The sequence below is a fragment of the Phyllostomus discolor genome, chromosome 11, assembly GCF_004126475.2.
Source record: "Phyllostomus discolor isolate MPI-MPIP mPhyDis1 chromosome 11, mPhyDis1.pri.v3, whole genome shotgun sequence".
NCBI classification, from domain to species: Eukaryota; Metazoa; Chordata; class Mammalia; order Chiroptera; family Phyllostomidae; genus Phyllostomus; species Phyllostomus discolor.
This window is the reverse complement of record NC_040913.2, coordinates 14,310,799-14,331,767: the sequence shown is the minus strand read 5'-3', so window position 1 is coordinate 14,331,767 and position 20,969 is coordinate 14,310,799. Positions and strand designations below refer to the sequence as shown.

The following is a 20,969-nucleotide window of genomic DNA, read 5'->3' as shown; positions in this document are numbered from 1 at the left end:
CATCTTCTAATCATAAGTTCTTACATATTGATCTTTATTAACTTTTCCTACTCCATTATTCTTTGTTTTTTGTTTTTTTTTAAGATTTAATTTATTTATTTTTAGGGAGGGAAGGGAGGGAGATAGAGATAGATAGATAGAGATAGAGAGAGAGAGAGAGACATCAATGTGCGGTTGCTGGGGGTTATGGCCTGCAACCCAGGAATGTACCCTGGCTGGGAATCGCACCTGGGGCACTTTGGTTCCCAGCCCGCGCTCAATCCACTGAGCTATGCCAGCCAGGGCCTCCATTATTCTTTGTTTTAAAACCACTTAGGAATTGTTCTACAAGGATTGCTAAACCCTCCATGAGAGAAGAAGCAGATACATTTTAGCATTTCTGTGTCTTCAAAGGCAGATGATGAGTGAACACATTGGCTTTTAAAGTGGCCAGGAGTCTCTTTTCCCAGCATGTGTTGTGAGGACAGTGGAGGTGGAGGCTGACCTGCATACCTTTATAACCAGCACCTGTGTCTGCATGCCTCGCATGCCACTGTGTGCCAAACCACAGTATAAAGGACAGGGTAAAGCTGTTATTATTTGTTCCCATAATGAGAGGCAGTTAGAGAAAACATGACCTCCTTCTGGGTGATGGTTCCTGAGCATTGCCTCGTCTTGGCTTTATGAATGCATTTCTGCATAAAAAGGGTACAGGCATCTGAGTTAAAAATCTGAAGAGCTGAGAAATATACATTACGAAAGAAAGCCAAGTTTTTTTTTAATTACACAGCAAACCACATTTATAATATTTCAAAATTATCAAATGTATTTCTTAGTTCATATATATACTTATTTAACATTGAAAGTTTGTATTTGGATAATAGTCATTAGTGAAACACTTTACTAGTGCCTGAGATACACGTTTCTCAATAAATATTTTTTGAAAATTATATCGAGTTTAAATAAACATATGGGTCTTAGACTTCCCAAATATCAAAGGCTACTTTGTATATCAATGACAGATTTAAGGCATGACTAGAAGCTAAACAAACACATTCAAAATTATAACAATCTGGTAAGTGTGAAGAAAGAGAACAATGTTTGAAAATGCGAATGACGTACTACTTGCCACAAATAAAATGCTATCCACATTTTTCAATGTTTTTCTAAAATCATTGTAAGATGAGGCATGGTATAGGACAACAGATCAGGAATTTTCCAAGTCAGGGAAATTTGGGCTCAGCCACTACCATGTGTGGTTTAGGGCAACTTAGATTTTTGAGTCTCACTGCTGGTATAGGTAAAACGGGGATAATATTGTTATTTGAAGGTCTGATATAGGGGTTACGCTGAGTGTGTCCAAAGTACCCGCAACTGGGTATAGGTGTCTCATAGGCAAATGCTACATTCTAGCTTTATTTATTATTTATGCAAACTTGTATAAGGTATAAGGTTGATCTCAATAAAGACCAGAGCTAAGAAGGATCTCTCTAAGCTTAATGTTTTACATTAACTTTCAACATTTTTGTAGCTTCAGGTAATTCAGACCCAGTGATACTTATCTTTGTAACTTGGTATCATTTCTACCTTGTATGTTACGCTCTCTCATACATGCAATAACACATAGTATCAACGGTACTCATGTTTTAAATGTAGAGACTAAAGTGAATTGCATTAGAAATAAAGAAACAGTATTTAAATGGGGTGTACTTTAAAAAAACATCATATTATCTTTTCAGGAAATGGATATTTGCATAAAGAACATGTATTACATGAATATACTGTATTCAGACCTTACACCCTCCACAAAAACTAACTAAAATGAATCACAGGACTAAATGCAATGTGTAAAACTATCACAGTGTTAGAAGATAACATAGGAGAAGATCTAGGTGACCTTGGGCATGGCAATGACTTTGTAGACACTAGCAAATGTATGGTTCATAAAAGAGAGTAAATTGATGAGTGTGATTTCATTACAATCAAAAACTTTTGCTGTATAAAATACACTGTTGAAGAAATGAGAGACATGCCACAGACTATGGGACAATGTTTACAAAGACATATTGGATAGAGAAATATTATCCAAAGTGTACAAAGAACTCTTAAAACTCAACAATAAGTAAACAAACAATCCAATAAAGAGTGGGCCAAAGAGCTTAACAGATACCCAACCTATGCAGATGTCCAGATGGCAAGTAAGCACATGAAAAGATGCTCTTCATCGTATGTTACCAGAAAAATGCAAGTTAAAATGAGAACGAAATACCAACATACCTGTTAGAGTGGCCCAAATCCCAAATGCTGACAACACCGAATGCTGGAAAGGGTGTGGAGGTACAGGAGCTCTCTTTCATTGCTTGCAGGAAGGTAGAACGCCCCAGCCACCTTGGAAGCTAGTATGGCAGTTTCTTTCAGAACAAAACAAATCTTTCCGTAGTATCCATCAGTTGTTCTCCATGGTATTTACCCAAATGAGTTGAACACTTATGTCCAAATAAAAACCTGCACACAAATATTTACAGCAGCTTTATTCCTAATTGCCAGAACTTGGAAGCAACCATGTCCTTCAGTAAGCAAATGGATAAATAAACTGTGTTATATCCAAACAATAAAATAATATTTATTTTTAAGGCATGGAACAATTTTAAATGCTTGTTAGGAAGTGAAAAAAGCCAATCTTAAGAAGCTACATACTGTATATTTCAACTACATGACCTTCTAGAAAAGGCAAAAAAAAAAAAAAAAAGTGGTTGCTAAGGAGCGATGACTTAGACAAAGAGTAGAGGATTTTTAGTGAAGGGAAAATATGCTTTTAAATAATACTACCACGGTGAATACATATTTTTATACATTTTCCAAAACTCAGAATATATAGCACCCATAGGGCACCCTAATGTAACCTGTCAACTTATCATAATAATATGATTTAATAGAAGTGAATCTATTATAATAGGTGTGCCATTCCAATTTGGGATATTGATAGGCAATGTGGCTGGACTTCTTGGGGCCAGCAGATATATGAAAACTCTATCTTCTTGCCAATTTTGCAGTGAACCTAAAAGTGTTTTAAAAATAAAGTTTAAGAAAAAAATCTCTCATTTTATAATAAATACTATCTTTTTAGTATTGAAATGATACATTTACTAAAATTATGATCTTTATTTTATCTTACAAGAAATACATGGAAATAAAGACACTTTAGGGAGAGGTCTAAAAAGTGGAATAATGAAAATATCTCATACCAAATCTATATGTATGCTAATTCTAACAATGCTTAAACTATATATTGTTTATACAATAAATTTAAAATAAATGCAATATCATAATTATTTGTATTATATTTTCTTTGTCATGTTTGATTCTATGTACTAGAATAGTAAATAAATTCTTAATAAATTGTTTTTGAAAAGGGAGTATTCATAAATAGTAACTCATTATTCTGAATTTAAAAAAGAAGCTACATAATGAGCTTCTGTCTTTGTATGTTGTCCAATCCACTAAGTCATTTAACATTTTCTAGCTATATCTAAAATGTGCTTATATATAATTTTGAATAAGCCAGGATCATACAATCCATGTCTAAAGTAACTCTAATGTCTGAGTTTTTCAAAGGAATATTAAAACCACAGTGCCCTACCTAAATGCAGAAGCAGAGCATGTGTAACAGCAAAACATATTTTTCTGTGATTCCTTTTGTCCTGCACACATCTATGGTTATGACAAGAATTCCAGTGAAGAAAAAAGGGAGTAAAACAAAACATAATAAAACCACAATAGAAAAGATTTTCAACTCTGGCTTTGTTAGTCTTACTAGTTATATAATGTAAGACAAATCTCTTAACTTCTTTATCTGTAAAATGAGAAAACCAGAATTGATGAACTCCAGAAGTTTTATGATGTGCTGGTATATGAAATTGTTTGCTCTACTATAAAACATGGAATTCTTCGAATATGTATTTTCTAAGCCAAAGTACTTCAGAATGCCAGAAATGGGCACCAAATGTGTCTCTGAAAATCTTAGCTGATGAAACCATATGTGGCATTTAAACTGATCTTACTCTTTTACAATCATGACTCCTCTGAACTCTATCATTAACTTTCTTACTCTACTGTGCTTTGCTATATTAACTTTTGACAGTATGCATCATAAAAACATAGTAGCAGGGGCATATGTGCCTTTAGATTGTCCATAACACCAAGTACTGGGATGGCTATACACTCCACATGCATTCATTCACTACCTGTGATTTCATCAACATGAAGAATTTGAAGTTGAGCACATTTTTTTTGCAACAGAATGATTGATTTTTGTCACTGGTAGAACCAATCAGATGTAAGAAGCAAACAATTATTTTTGAAAGATCAGGTCTTCTGCTTATTTTTTTCAATTTTAAAATTAAATACTTTATTTAAAAGCGTATCATTTTAAATGATCTTAATTGGAAATAACATGGGTATTTGTGTTCATGGGTGTGCAAGTTCAGTTGTTTTGAATTGTTTCCTTTCTCCATTCACTGATCTGCTGAAAGACATTTACTAACAGAAGAGTATTTGTCTAATTTGATTATGCTTCCAAAGCAGCTAGGAGAAGATTCTACATCTGGCAGTCTCCTCTCTGTTTACATGTACATAAAAATAGATTTATGTAATCAATATAAATTCATCTTTTAAAAAACTGAGTAAGACAAACTTAAAGGACACATGGACAAAAACTAGGGGGAGGGTGGTAATGGGAGGAAAGTGGGGAGGGTTGGGAGGGGCTGGATTGGGAGTAAAAGGGAGAAAACTGTATTTGAACAATGATAAAAATAAAATTTAAAAAAACTGAGTAAGTCCATCTTCTAGCATAGTTGGTAAAAAAGTTTTGTGATTAATAAATATTTAGAAAAATTCTTTTAGATTTGCAGCTCACCACTAGTGCTATCACACAAAGTTTTAGGGTCGTTGTTTCCTTCACTTATTAGCTGTACTATTTAGACAAAACTTCACAGACTTTCACAGACTAGCATTTAAGTGTACACAAAGAAAACTAGCTGTGTTTTATAAAACAGCTAATGGTGTGCATATTTATATGAAAAAAACTTGGTAAACAAAATAATTTTAATAATATATTCATATTCTAATTCAATGACAAACAGCTATTATATCTTATTTTTTATTTGAGGCATTGTTGTGATTATAATACTTATGTAACATTTGGGAAAATATCTGTTCAGGGCGTAAGGAATTAAAGAGGCAAAGTGAATATTTTATTTTTAATCATTTGAGTATTCCTCATTGAACAGGTCATCCTTGATATGTCTGCTCAGATGTAGGATTACTCCAGATGAGAACTGGTAACTGTCTCTTTTCCTATCAGAAAAGTGTGTCCTTTTATAATATCCCAAGAAGAAAACTGCAGCCATTCATGCCTGTGTTATAAAAGTGCTCAGAGAAAAGAAATAGAAAATAATCCTCAAATTCATTGTAGAATCATTTCCCAATTACTAGTCGATCCTAACTTTTCAGATGGTCAGTATTTTTATGCATATGGATCAGTTTCTATGTTGAGAATAGTCTCCGGTAAAAATTTAGCAGTAACTCATATTTGTTGAAATTTGGGGAGCTTTCTTTGGATATTTGTTTGTGTTTGTTCCTGCTGAAAAACAGGCTTGGTCAAACAATTCTGAAACTTAGCAGTAGTTTTCTTCTCTTAAAAGTGACTTTGACTATACAACCATTAGTTATCAATGCAAAATAAATAATACAGAATAAATTACATGTACGTTGAAGCAATAGCTACTATCCATCTCATCTTTATTAGTTCTTTCCTCACAAAATAAAATGTATACTTATTTATTTGGTAGTTATCCAACTATAAAGACCTATGAACAAATAAATATAAGCCATCATTTTAAAAAGCTGCATTTTTAATAACCTAGGAATACTCAAATCACATTCTTGAATCCTAGAGCAAAATTAAAGCCTTTTCAATTAGTTGGATCAAAGCATCAACACTGCTTAATGGTCACTTCGATGGTACTTCAATTTACTTAATATCAGGTCAGAAGAATGTCTTTCTCTCTTCCACGATGTATGATTCATTCAGGAGGGGAAGCCAACATCATTGACATCATTCTTTCTTATCACATTATGAAAAATCTGTCCCAGTATGGAAATTGGTGGGAGCTACTTAAAGAGCACATTTGTAAGTTTACAGTATATATTTAATAGTGATTTAGTAAAAAACTACTGATTAAATTGGGATTAGCACAATCTATGTCTAACAAATTGACATGTTTTAATAAATCTAACTTACTATGATTCTATACGAGTATCTCTATGTAGCAAAAATTCTAGGTTGTGACCCAAATGAGAACTTACACTGATGTGCAATAAGTATATTATGACTTCTGTTTAAATCAAGAAAAACATGGGGTAATTAAAAGTTTAATTTATTTTTAGAATGTCTAGGGATGTAAATAAGGTTGAGGATACTGAATTAGGACTTGGGACTCTGAATCTATCAATTAATCACCGAAACAGACCACAGTGATTGCTTAGGTAAAGGATCAAACAGGGTATGTAATACACTAGCTTTCTCAACTCTCAACTGCCTGGCACGAACCAAATCACTTAAGAAAGATTTCATCATGAATGAAACTTTTAAGCCTTTAATGACTTATTCTTTAAAAATCATAATGATTCTTATGTCATCACAAGATATATCCTGACTCCCATGGGTTTTTAATCTTGGGGTTGTACTTAATTTGGGGGATATATTTACATGATTTTATAAATAACTTTGTACTGCCTTAATTTTAAGTTGAAGAACAAATGTTACTACTTCAGGAAATTAACAATAAATAACAATTTTTAAGTGTTTTCCCCACCAAAAAGAAAAGCATATTTTCTGAGGACATGTCCCTGTCTGCATTCATGGAGTCCTTCCAAGAGTCCTCAAGGCATGGGGCTTTTTTCAGTTTTCTTACACATTTATGCACTTGATTGGAATCAGAAAATATTGGCAGATACTATGCTCAAGCTGAATAGAACTGCATTAACATGAATGCTGCTCTATTGAGAAAAACAAAGGTACTTTGTAACTTTCAAATTTAAGCTTTGGAAGGTTTACTATTTCTTACTGTGCTGAATATTTTCCTTAATGGATAAATATATCAAATGTTCAATATGTACATAGATTTCCCCTTAGTGTTTTTATAAAAAGAATTCTCACCTTGCCCTTTCCAATCTTGAAAGTTAATGGAGAAATTCAGGTTTACAATGAGGCTTTTAATACACATTACTAATTGTTTTCTATTAATAATTTGATGATTTAAAAAGAAAACCTGACCGATATGATGTCATGAGAGATTATACTTATTTTTCATACCATGCAGCCAAGGCCCCTACTGCTTTCAACAACAGGAAGTCTTCTCACTCAAAATCAAAGAAATAATGTATGTTTGTTTTCCTAGTAGAGCAGACAGTTGATGTTGAAAGCCAAAACATTTAATAGAACATTCAGGATTCACTAAAATAGAGCTAACTACATTAGAGAAATTTCTACCTAACAGGGAATCGTTTCCTTCCCAAACTTGTGCATGGATTTGCATGGTGTTCAAAACACAAAACTAGATTACCTTGATTAATCTCGTTTTGCTTTGTGAAAATCTGCTGCACAGTTGATTGTATAATCACAAAGAAGAAAAAAACTCATTTTCATTTGTGTTGATTGCAGAAATTGCAGGCTGGAAAGCAATGCTGGTCACATTTAGACTCTGTGTGTCAGTCACACCTAGACTTTGAGCGGCCTGTTTGCCGGTGATTCTGTGTGGAAGACAACAAGCAGAATTGCGTCTTGCATTTGTATGCGTGCATGATGTGAGTGTATGGACTAGTCCTGACTTGATTGAATTACACATCAGACTAATTGAAGAAAGTACATTTAAAAAGAGCATTTTTATTTTAGCTTTATTGTAATCAGTGGTATTTTTAATTTTCTTAAAAGGCACCCAAGAATAATTACCTTTGTGAACCAAAAATATACAAAACTGTACAGAATAAATAGTTCATAGAAATCTAGCTATACTTTCTTGTAAAATAAAGCTACGTTGTGCCACTCATGAGGCAACTTAAACCACTTATGTTCAGAAGTGCCTTTTGCTACTAATTTATGGCAACTATCATTATACATCAATAAAAATAATAATATTTTTCCTATTTCTTTATACCTGTGAATTACTTGCCACAAGAAACATATTTCTATCGTGGTCATTCAAATTTACAAAGGATTAATGCTATGAAGGAAACCAAACTTAATAGATGCACTAGTCATATTTACAATTGGATATCAGTAGCATTCTTTAAATATTCAAAGAATAAGACTTAAACTTTGAGCACAAATGACATATCTTAGTTCACAGCAGCATTGACAATAAGATTGTCCACACAAAATGTGCAGAAAGCCCAAACAGTTTGCTTGTGTATTCCACACAACTACTAATCATTTTTAACTTTAAATTCAGAAAGCATAGCAGTAGCACTTAAAAAAATCCTCTAATGTTCAAAGTTTTGGTTCACTCATAGCCTATATGATTCAACCTTCTATGTTTTTCCTTACTATTACTATTTGTCATTTTAAAGGTCCAGTTCCTTTTGCCTTTACTGCAATAAAATTAGATGCATTTAACAATGTACATTTTTCAGTACATATACTAGTTATATAAACAATATATTTCTTACATATTATAACTACATATACATGTATAATTTTTAAATGACAAAATTCAATTCTATTCAACCCATGGGCAAAACAATTCAAGAACAATAGGGTTACTTCGTCATCCCTTTTAGATGTGCAAGAGGACCTCTGTGAAACACTTTTAAGTATGTGGAGAAATATTACTATCATCCTTGAATGGTTTACATGCAAGGATTTATTTTATTGGGGACAGACAAAATTGCCAGAAAATAACACAATGGCTTCTCCCAGTGATCCCTGAGTTTCTTTCTTTCTTTTATTCCCATAGAAATACTGCTGTGCTTAAATTCTGATTGATGACACACTCATGTAAGGCACTTATTTACAAGGTTTTGACTTAAGACAGAATCACAGCATTTCTGCAAAAGCCCTCAAACTCTCCATCTACGTTTGCTGCTCCAGGACTTCTAAGTAGTCGGGTTCAGCATGCAAATTAGCTTTGAGCTCAAAATATTCATTTTTAGTCTGTTCCACTAATACCTTCCTGGGCCTTGAGTACATTAATGTCTCCATTAATTTTAACTCTTCGTGTGCTCCTGGATAATGTACCTCCATATCAGGCTTGAGCTGAGCAATGTTTTTCTTTAGGTATTCCGTGATTCCCAGTTGTTGGAGTTCTCGTTCCTTCTCTAAAATGTTCCTATATAATGAACTGGCGTCTTGGAAGGATAAAAATTCGGTAGATTGGTCTGTGGTTTTGTACTTCATATTGGACCCTGTGAGTGGCGAATGATTTTCCCGTTCTAAAAGACTTCTTTGGAGATGTTTTGCATCACTTCCCTCCTTCTCGTTCTTTTCTTCTTCCTCTTCCAAATGCTTTGGGCCAAAGGATGGACTTCTGTAGACGTGAACCATGGGGCTCACCATGTGCTGCTCGTAGAGTGATGCACTGGGTCTTTCAGTGGTGTGATGAGTTGTTTTATGGCCATACATACTATATTGAAGATGCACTGGACTGTTGTCTCTGATCTGTTCATCTGCTTGTTTCTTTTTGTATCTCCTCCTGCGGTGGAGAACAAGGACCACTATCCCTGCAGCACAGAACACGATAGTTATGAACACAATCAGCAGTCCTAATATTAAAACAGATAGTGGCACAGCATCAGTAAGCGATCTTAAAATAGTATCTGCTGTAGTTGTGGTCGTGGGAGTATTGACGATTATGTAACTAGTCTGAGTTGGCAGAGATGGGTTGCTGACCAAACCTGGGCAAAGAAATTCACTATTAAGTGATTTTAATTCCTTCTTGTCTAAGTGCTCTGGGGAAGTGCAGAGGATGTCATCCGTCACTGTGTTCTTACTTAATTTTTGTATCCATTGCTGCAAACCAACTAGGTCACAGGAACAATCCCAGGGGTTGTCCTCAAGGTCAATCTGGGTCAGTAAATCAAGGTCATCCAAGATATTACTCACAGGTAGATGAGTAAACTGGTTTGTTTTAAGGTTTACTCTTGTTAGCGGAACTCCTGAAAAAATATGTGGTGGTAAAACTTGTAATAGATTATTATTTAAATACAGGACTCTAAGTTTAGGCATTGGGTTAAAGGTTCCTGGTAATATTTCCTTAATTGCATTATATTCAAGATATAAGTACTCAAGATTGTGGAGACCAAGGAACATGGCTCTCGTTAATTTTGTCAGATGGTTGCCATTTAAATAGAGCTTCTGTAACCTTGTTAGGTTCACGAATGATCCTTCTTCAAGTACCTCAATGTGATTGTTTCCCAAGTGAAGCATTTCCAAAGTGAAGTATTCCACTAGATCAGACTTCATTACTGTATGGATAATATTCCCTGCTAGAATAAGCTTTCTAGGATTTTGCGGAGGAGGTTGTAGATCTGATAAGCTTTCAATATTGCGCTCTTGACAGTGTATCAGCAGTCCTGATGGGGACAGTACTTTGCAGTTGCAAGGAATTGGACAGTAGAGTACTGGAAGTTGAGTGGATGGCTTTGTAATATAAGGTATCAAACCTGGTGCTTTGGTGGGTGGTTTTAAGGGTGGTATGGTCTTGATCGACATGCGACTATCATTTATCGAAGATGTTACTGCCTGAAGCAAAGATCCGGAGGGGTCCTCGTGTTCTTCATACACTGGTGGAGTAGGGCACATCGATTCCTTTTTCAGTCGGCTTAGAATGCTCCCTTTGAAAATCGCAGGGCTGTTGCATACAACTTCACCAATGATGGACTGTGGAGGCATGTTTTCCAACCAGATTTTTAGCTGTAACAGGTCACAGTTGCAGACCCATTTATTGTCCTCCAACTGGAGATCCAATATCCTGCCAATGTGTTCTAAAAAACCGACATAAGGCAATGTTTGCAACTGATTTCCACGGAGATCTAGGTGGGTTAAAGGAACAAATCGGAATATGTTTGGAGGAAGACTCTCGATAGCATTGTCGTTTAAAATTAACACTTTAAGTCTGTTGAGCTTGCTAAAGGCACTTGGTTCAATCACTGTAATAAAATTGTTATCTGCTTGTAGGAATTCCAGGTTTTCCAGTCCATGGAAGGTGTCCTCTTTAAGAATTTCTAAAGAATTGTGATTGATATGAAGTTGCTTTAGAAGGCCAAGGCCATTAAATGCACCACTCTCAATATCTGCAATGTTGTTAAATCCAAGGTGTATTGAGATAGCATTGCTAAGCCCAGAAAAGTCATTTGTGTGAAGCATTGTCAAACCATTATTTAATAAACTTAACTGGAAAGGTCGTGATGGCGGCACACTTATTTGGGATAACAGCTTGATACCCTTTTCTTCACAATTTATTAAAATTGTGCCATCTTTTTCCTCACAGTTGCAAAGAGAATCACAAGAACCTCTGGCTGAGGACATTGGAGATGGGGACTGCGAAGACATGCAGGCCAGCAGAGATGAGTATAAGAGATGAATCCACAGCTTCATGTTGTCATGTGATAGAATCGGATTCTGGAAGATAAAACACAGTAACAATGGGCTTTAGTGGGTGGGAACATGGAAGAAATGAATCTGATGTTTGCCAAATGCTACGTTTGCCACTACAAAGAAAAACATTGATTACTGTGAAACATATGAATATTTTGCTGCTTCTACATTTTTTTTTACTTTTTCCTAATATGATTACAGATGTGTTTTGATTTAGTTTTAACTTGAATTGTGAACAAATTATAAAATTTAGGTCAAGGAGAGTTTGAAATGTTATATCATCAGTTGTGTTCACATCTGCCAAATAAACCACATTTTAATAGATGACATAGGTGTTGGCTAAATGGACCATGATTCTTTGATATGATGCAAAGGTGTATGTTTGCAACAACCTCAATGAATCTAAGGCTGAAGGATTAAAGTATAAGACAAATATGTAGGTATTAGCCAAAAGAAGAGAGAACTGTAGGGAATTTAAAAATGATAGGAAAAATGTATGTATGCATGCATTATGCATTTCTTTATTTCTAATTTTTAACTTGGTGTCACACTGCAGCATCTAATAATGTGCCTGTGTTTTAACCTGCTTGGATTCTGGCTCAACATCCTTATTAATTTCATTTATTTAAAAACCTTAAGGAGACTATGTCTCTGACTGTGTAACAAAGTGGAACACTATAAAAAGAATTTTGTTTTAACTGTGTTTCCTAGGGTGCTTTTTATCAGCCTAACAGTGTTGGATATATATGATTAAGAGTGCCCATTCAAATTTCACTTGAGTCACGCTTTATATTGAATTTCTAGATGTAGGATATTTTCTAATACTTTTAGTTGTTTAAGAATGAGGTTAATATCATAAAAACTAAAGAAGCTGGGCATGGGAGTTTAGGGGGTAGAGAGATTGAGCAGAAAGGAAAAAGGACTCATGGACATGGACAACAGTGTGGTGATTGCTGAGGGAGGCGGGGGGTAGAAGGGGACTAAATGGTCATAGAAAAATACAATAAGGATTAAATTTTAAAATATTAAAAATAAAGAAGAAAAACTGATCTTTAGCATGCACGTATGGCTATGATAAAAAAGTAAGCAATGCCTCACATAAACTTCTAGCAAATGACTTCCTAATGAGGTTCTGAAATAGGCTTTAGGGCACTGAAGGTCACTATGTAATTAAGCAATTGATCTCTTTTATTATAAGGCTAAGAGTTGCAAACCATGAACTTGAAACAGACTGCATCACACTAAAATATGTGAGAGTATCTGTAATTTTTCTAAATAAAAAGAAAGGACAGTCCAGGATAGCAGCATCACATACTCTAGCTCCTTAAAAATTTGAGACATGCATCTGGAACAGCAATTTTTAATAAAGATTCTAACTCTGAAATGACAGTAGTGACCAGGTGAATGCATAACTTTAATAATATTTTATTCCCTTCCTTTAAATATGAACCTTAAATTTATGTAAACTAAATTGAAAAGTAAACAAACACCACATCTTATAACTGTTCAACTTTTCCAAATGCTAACTGCTTTCCTTTTTCTGGATGGAATGTACACTAACTTTGAATTTAATTAAAATTCACAGTCAGGTAAACCATCCCAGAACCCAATCAATAAGCCTAAATATAAACGTTTATTCCAAGAATATACATTGCTCAAATGAAAACATGTATAGCATCAATTTTTTGAAAAAGTAAAAGGTAGCCAAAGAAATAAAACAACATAAAGCCTTTCTATAGAAAGGAAAAGTTAGCAGGCTAAGTATTTCCAAAGGGAAATAGTTTAATTTTAAACGGCTCTGAGAACTGTGTTTAAAATCAAGCAGCTTGTAGTTGCAGCCTTTAACTTGTGGATTGGCTTCCACAAACAATAAAAACACTTCTCCAAAGATTACAGAGAAAGAGTATTATTCATTTCCCCAGGTACAGCATCTTGAGAAAATAGTAAATAACTTCCAGATGATAATCTCTCGTGACTTTTTCATCTGATATGCATTTTATGCTCTTCAAAACATCCTAAAAAAACAATTTATCTTTTCAGACATACACACAAATTTGAAGAGTAGTTCTGTGTTGACAATTCCTGACTCAATTGTTCAAGAGGTCCAAAATGTCCATTCACATATTTTAGAAAACACTGTTACATCAGGGAATAATGAAAGTAGTATACAAAATACAAAGAATCCTTTAATTTTCTGCCTATGTTTTAAGTTCAACAGTGGCATCTGGAGGTGACCTTTTCTTCAGGAAGCACACGTACTTAATTCCCAATAACAATCTGCATGCTGTAAAAAATTACAGTGGTATATTATTTTATTCATTTTCCTCCACAGCCAGCTGTTGGGCTAAATGCTGCTCAGAGAAAACAGGCATCTGCTACAGCATTAGTGGTGCCAATGAGCAAGAATGCAACTGGATATCCTGCAATGCAAAGTCATTTTTTAAAGGGGGAAATATATACATTGAATCACTTGAAGGATGATGCAAAAACTGGTATCGCAAAAGCCTGGAAACATTCATCTTACCTGTAAAGCAGAGACTCTTCCTGACGTTATCTGTAATGCACAGCTGGAAGAGATGTTCAAAGTAAATTCAGTTTCTTTATTAAAAAAGAAAACACTACCCGCCGTGTACTTTCCTCGCAAATATCACTTTTTGGCAAGTCCCATCACTTTTATAAAGTGAAAGCCTCTAGTCAGAGACACAGTGCTGAGCATGTCACTGAAAATATATTTCAAGCAGAGTGCACGCTAGATCATCCTGAAGCAGTTGTCCGCCCCCAATTAAAATTCACAGCGTACTTCACAGCTATGCTGACTTTTTTTGCATATAGTTAACCATTTGCAAGCTGCGGAATGCAGTCAATAAACAAGATGTTTCCCAGAGCTGGAGCTGTTCACTCTTGCTTTCTGAGGTTGTAGATCCGAGCTGCAGCAGTGTTCTCCTTCTTCCCTTTCTAGTCTTTCTTGTTAGCTCAGTTTGTTATTAGTCAGACTGCCAAGGGCTGGGAGGTAGGCGTAAATAAAGAGACTTCTTGGCTTTTGACTCAGCCTTTAAGCCCTTCCCCATCAGAATGCTTTAATCTGCCAGTGTCATTTAACAGAAGAGACAGCTCCACCTTGGGACTGCTCAACTGCTCCTCTTTCTGCAAGTGGTCCCCCCACTCCCTTTTCCTACCAAATAGAGTGTAAGGACATTGTGATGGGAATAATTACATCTCATTTTGCATGTCTGAGATTATTTTGTGGTATATAGAAAACTAAATAATACATTATGTTCAATTTTAATCTGGCACACTACTGTGTGTTTTGCACACATGTGTGCAGAAAAACTGCATGCATGCTGCCTGGAGAAGAGTGGTTTCAGTGTTGTTTTGAAATTGTGCACCAAATAGATTTTAAAGTGTTCACATGAACTGCTTCCTTGCCATATCTGCATTTTTGAATTCAGGCTTTTAACATTTTTTTAAAAAACCCTCTGCCAGAGACTCTAAGATTTATACTTCATTATTTCTTTCCCTACAGCTAAGTTTCAATGATGAGATTAGAAATAAGGTCCTTTTTCAGTTAATATTTATTTGGAACAGAAATATGATTATCAAGAATTATACTCAAGAATCTTTATTGCAAATGGTTGTCTTTAATCAAACACTGTTTATCACTCTCAAATATATAAAATTATATATTTTCAGATAAAATAAAACAAGTTAAATTAGTATATGGAAGTGAACATGTCATGATTTTCTATGGTACTAGGTCAGAGAGCATTTTGTCCTAAAATGATTATATTTAAAATGTAGTCCTTTCTTCGACTCTTAAATTTTCTGAATCACCACTAATAAAACTCTCAACTGTCAGATTCCTTATTTCCCCAAATCCCCATGCTTTAAAAATTAGTCCTCTTTACCTGCATTGTAGGAACCTGACCTTGTTTATACCCAAAATGAATGTACTAGGTACTATCACTTATTTTGAAACATACTATGTTTAGAAACACACTTGTCTATAGGTTCTAGGCTACCTATATAATATTAAGTCTCATTTCAGAAAAAGCTACCCTTAAAAAAGAGGTTTTATGAAGGTTAAATTATCAAAATGGGAAAATTAGATTGTATTGTTACATAATGATCATCTACATGTATGCATTCAAATTCATAAAGTTTCATATCCTTAGTGTGAAATAGTTGTTTTAAAATATAAGGATTTTGATGCAATTTTTAACATTCCATTTTTTCTTTGTTATATTCTGTTACTCATTAAGCCTCTTATTTATTTTAGAGACATTGTGTGCTCCAAAATGGAATAGAGTTTATAATACAGATTAAGAAGTGAATAAAGAGAATCTAGATGAGGAATAAGAGAATAAAGGGAATAAGAAAGAATAAAGGCAAGGCATCAATTTTAGGCACAATTTGCTGCGAGTTGATAACCAACTCAACTTAAATCAAAGTATTAATTTAGGTAAGTGGTGACAATGTGGAAACAAGGCGCTAAAATAATTTCTCTTCCAACATTGTAGACATAATTCTCCAAATGCATTTCTTTAAGTTTTGGCAGCAAAATGCCAGAAGAAATGCTCTTGAAGTGTAGTTCATGGAGGAATGATTTTCAAAGAGACTTGTGGGGCTAAAGAAACAAATGTCCTTACAGATTATGCAGGTTTCTCTCATTTTCTTCAGTTTGATCCAACTGAGACATTAATTGAGAACAATCAACATCATACCATGCAGCAGATAATCAACATACTCAAAATATCCAAATCCACCCAGGCTGGTGTGGCTCAGTGGATTGAGTACCAGCCTGTGAACCAAAGGGTTACTGGTTCAATTCCCAGTCAGGGCACATGCCTGGGTTGCGGGCCAGGTCCCTAGAGGAGGGGGTTGTGAGAAACAACCACATGTTTTTATTTCTTTCCTTCTTTTTTTTCCCCTCCCATCCCCTCTCTAAAAAATAAATAAATAAAATATTTTTAAAAAACCCAAATCATATTAAGTTATTGGTGAAAATGAAGAATGTGTCTTTCATTTTATGGAAAAAAAAACACATATGTACCTTTTGGCCAGCGCTATATATGAGGAGCTAGGAGACTGTCCTTCCTCCCCTGCTTATGTAAATGGGGGGAAGACAATCATTTTACAAGGTAGCAAAGGCTAGATAAAATAACGTTTTATTAAATTTGTTGGACCGATAATGCACATGGCACAGATAGTACAAAAAGACAAAGACTAAACACTGGAAAGAGGAAAGAGAAAAGATTAAACAAAGAAAGAGATTTACTCATTCTGTAAAGAACTAGTTCTACTTCAGAGCACAGGCCTGCCTTTTTCATTGCCATATTTAAGTGGTAAAGCAAACACATGTGCCAGATTGATTTTAACCTAAGGATCTGGAAGTCTTGAAAAGAGAAGCCTTTGCACAATTCTGTGCATAGATTGAGGAATATTTCAATACTCTGAAGGTAGAAAGCATCACATGATGACTCTCTATGGGTGATTATCCCATGGATGGATTCTAAATGTACAATGGTAACGCCATTCTGTGAAGAAACAATAGAAGCAGACACATAATCCTAAATCAATGTCACCTTTTTAAATACTTACATAATTATTTAAGGGAAATAGCACAAATCATTGGGGAATATCTATTACTTTGGGCTCTGTCTCTTCCATAATCTTGGAGGAATACACTGAAAAACATGATAATGCTATTATAATTGAATATTACATATATATCTGCAAATAATCTCTAGATTTACAGTTATATAGAGACCCAGAGCACTAATTTTTTAAACATTACACTGTGTCTTATTTCCTTTTCTTATTTTGAACTAAAGGTTGCTTTAACATTGTATATGCTTAAAAAGTATATCTATTTTATTATAAAACTTGGAAAGGAAATTCCAAAGAAATCAGAAAAATAAAATTCACTCATAATCCCATAGCTTAAATTCAACTCAAATATTTATTAAATTTATTTTGTATTCCATTTCTGTCCATTGCATACAAAAATAATAGCTCTTATAAAATAATGCTGTTTCTTATTTTTTACAATGTCATGCTATACAGTAAACTTCGAATTTGATCCTTCAATCTGGAACATATGGTTTTCTTCCATCTTTCACTGGGAGAGAAGCCCAAAACTTCTTATTGCCATTTCTTTCTCTGTTCTGTTAAAGTCAGAGCATAATCATTTTGGACAACTTGACTTCTGACAATAACATGTAATTTAATGAGGAAGTATTACCTGTGCAATCTAGAAGGTGGAAGATGTTCTAAGCCTTTAGCAACAACATCTCTGCATATGAGAACATTTGCACACATTTCTCATGAATAGTAACTTTTAGTGAAAAGTTTATGCATCTTAAGAAAAATATGTATGGCGGATATAATAATTTATACAGTCTCACATGAATGGGTATTTAGGAAACTTGTCTTTTACATTGTACCACTAGTAAAAAGGTTAATTTGTTATTTAAATTCTGTTTCCTTCATGCTCAATTTGAACTCAGATCAAAGGTATAAAACTAATAATGGGATCGCCTTGTTCTGAAAGAAGTCTTATAATAGTACTCTGTTTCACCTGAAATCTGTTGACACAAAAGAACTCCCTGATAGCATTGTTTAATCTGGCAAAACCTAAAACAAAACAAAAGAAATAAAACTCTCTCCTGGAAGTTTGGATTTTGAGCTGTCTTTCTTCATACAAAGTATAGTTGAGGTTTCATAAAATCCCCTACTTCAAATGGATGCCTACAAAAACTGTTTTTAAAAATTACAAAAAAACCCCTACAAAATGTTGGTGAATATTTTCATAGTGAATAATTAATGGTGAGCAAGAAAACGAGGTCCCAAGGAATAATGCCAGACTGTTGTTATTTGGGTTGTAAAGATTCCTTGAGGGAAGGCTAGTGTCTACTTTGTATTTTTTCCATAGTACTGCAGAGTGAGTTGCACCATGGAAAGTAGTTAAATGTGTAGTTATTCAAGATGAATGGTTTCTTTGTATGTTCTCACCATTGTATAACCTTAGTATATGTATTTATTAGTTCTTAGAAATGTATAGATATTGATCTCTTACTTTAAATTCTGTCCACTTAATAAAAGCATAGTATTAAAGACCAATATTGGAAACTAAAAATTAAATATTGATCCCCTGGATCTTTCCAAATGTTATTTAAGAGTTATTAATAACTCAATCTGTGTGACTAAATTATTTTGTTTTCAAATGATTAACAATAATGATAGGCAAATGCCACTTTATCAAATGGCATACTAGGTTATCAGTTAGGTGGATCACCTGCAAGGAATTTTAAATCCCCGATGCCTTCCTATTGCCAATCACAATTTGGACATCACTGCTTCTCTCTAGCACCTATAACTATGTCAGTGAGAGATGAAAACATGTTTAAGGTTTAGTCTTATAATTGGGATACTTAACTATTTTTATAAAACATGTCAGCTGCTTTTAATGTATTATTTTAACAAGATAAAGTTGGAAATATCATGACCATAAGCATTATATATGTGTGTATAAATATAAACATATTTAATTTCTACATAAGATCATCTATAATCTCTACATTGTGAAATGAAAGTAATAACTTTTTCAATTTAAGGTTGATTAGTTGGTATGGGAATTTCAGTACCATACTTTACATTCATTTGGATAGAAATAAAATTCTTTGTTACCATTGGATCTAGGTTCTGTAAGGCAAGAAAATAATTGTCAAGGTACACGTTTGTTGAAAACTATAAGTGAATTGTTGAAGACTGCAACTTTTCATTTTGTATTTTTAAATTGATAACAATGATATTAATATAAAAATGCATGCATTGACATATATTACCAAGAAAATGGATAAATCATTAATGACAGATTTCACTAAATAATGTTGGCTTTTTTTCTTAATAGAAATTATACCTTACCTATAGTTTAATATGGATATTTTTGTAACAACTACCCTTTTGATGATTTTACTGTATACGTCTTATATTATTCTCCAATATCTCTTCTGGAATAATAGGGTTTTTTATGACATATTTCAAAAAGGTGTATACCTCCTATATAATATTACTTTGTATATTTTGTGTTTAAGAAAATAAAAGTGTGTAATCTAAAATCTTCATGTTTCCCATATTGAAATATGGCACAAACCACTCTGATCTATAATAAATAATAAATACTATTAAATACTAACACAAACATTTCTAACAAAAACTAACATTTAATCATCAAATGACTGAAATAAGCTATTTTTGTTGAAATGGACAGATATCCTTTTTTACTATTTTTGGTGGGAGGGTGAAAAAAAGGAAGTCCACGGGGGAAAATATCAAAGGAAGGATATACCATATCAGAATTTCCAGGGCAATAACAAATAAAATTAAATACCGATAAAACCCTCATTAGAACTCAGAAATACCTTCAATGTCATCACCTTTAAAGAGTATCAAGTTTGAAGTCACATGACCACAGTAAAACAAATACTCCTCACACCATTTTGCATCATTTTCTTTGACTAATTGTAATCAGAGAACTATTTCGGACAAGTAGTTTCTCATTTATATTTGTAACTCAAACATACTAAAACTTAAGAAACATTGACTTTTAGATATTCACAGCTTTAAGAAATTATTTAGTAGTACAACAATTTTTAAAATACAGCTTATCTACCTTAAATGTAAAGCAATTGAGAATTGCACTTACCTGCTCTTCCTTTCTGTACATAGACACACACACTTGCCACAAAATATTACAAATCGTTGCTACTAGTAGAAATCATTGTTTAGTCCATGATTTCAAGGGTAAGAAAAAATGGCAATAAGAATTTTCAATCTAAAACTAACCTTGAATATTACTATAATTTTAGTAAGAAAAGAATCATTCCTAAAACCGCCCTTCTTGCAAAGCATTTTCACTCCTTCAGCACCCTCTAGTGGATATTTTTAAAAAACTGTTCACAACAAAAAGCTGAGGAGCTAGGGAACTGTCCAAATTTTGCTGGAATTATGTAGATTATGTGTGTAGTTCTATTACAGGCCCATAATTGTTACTATGGTTTGTTAAAAGTTTAAGAAGAAACTAACCAAATTTGAGCATGATTGTGAGCAAGGTATGAAGGTTATATTATTTGTAAGAATAAATGACCATTTTCATTAGTATTACTCACAATTTTTTGGCAAAGGATGACAAAATGGTTTTTTTTCAAATTAAAAAAAAACCTTTCTGAAATTATTCATTAGAGTCAAACTATTTTGTTTAATTTTTACATGTTTATTTAATAATATTGATAAGTAAAATTTATACATAACTGTGAGCATGCCCCATGTTTAGAACTAC

General features: G+C 33.7%; 1 protein-coding gene across 1 annotated transcript; it reads right to left on the bottom strand.

The window, feature by feature from the left end:
• Positions 1–7,916: 7,916 nt before the first annotated feature.
• SLITRK6 (SLIT and NTRK like family member 6) lies at positions 7,917–14,699 on the bottom strand. The gene is made up of 2 exons (XM_028526424.2): positions 14,157–14,699; positions 7,917–11,656 (listed from the first exon to the last, which is right to left on the bottom strand). Exon 2 carries the CDS (start codon positions 11,630–11,632, stop codon positions 9,110–9,112), a length of 2,523 nt encoding a protein of 840 aa, XP_028382225.1. The 5' UTR covers positions 11,633–11,656; positions 14,157–14,699; the 3' UTR covers positions 7,917–9,109.
• Between the last annotated feature and the right edge of the window lie 6,270 nt (positions 14,700–20,969).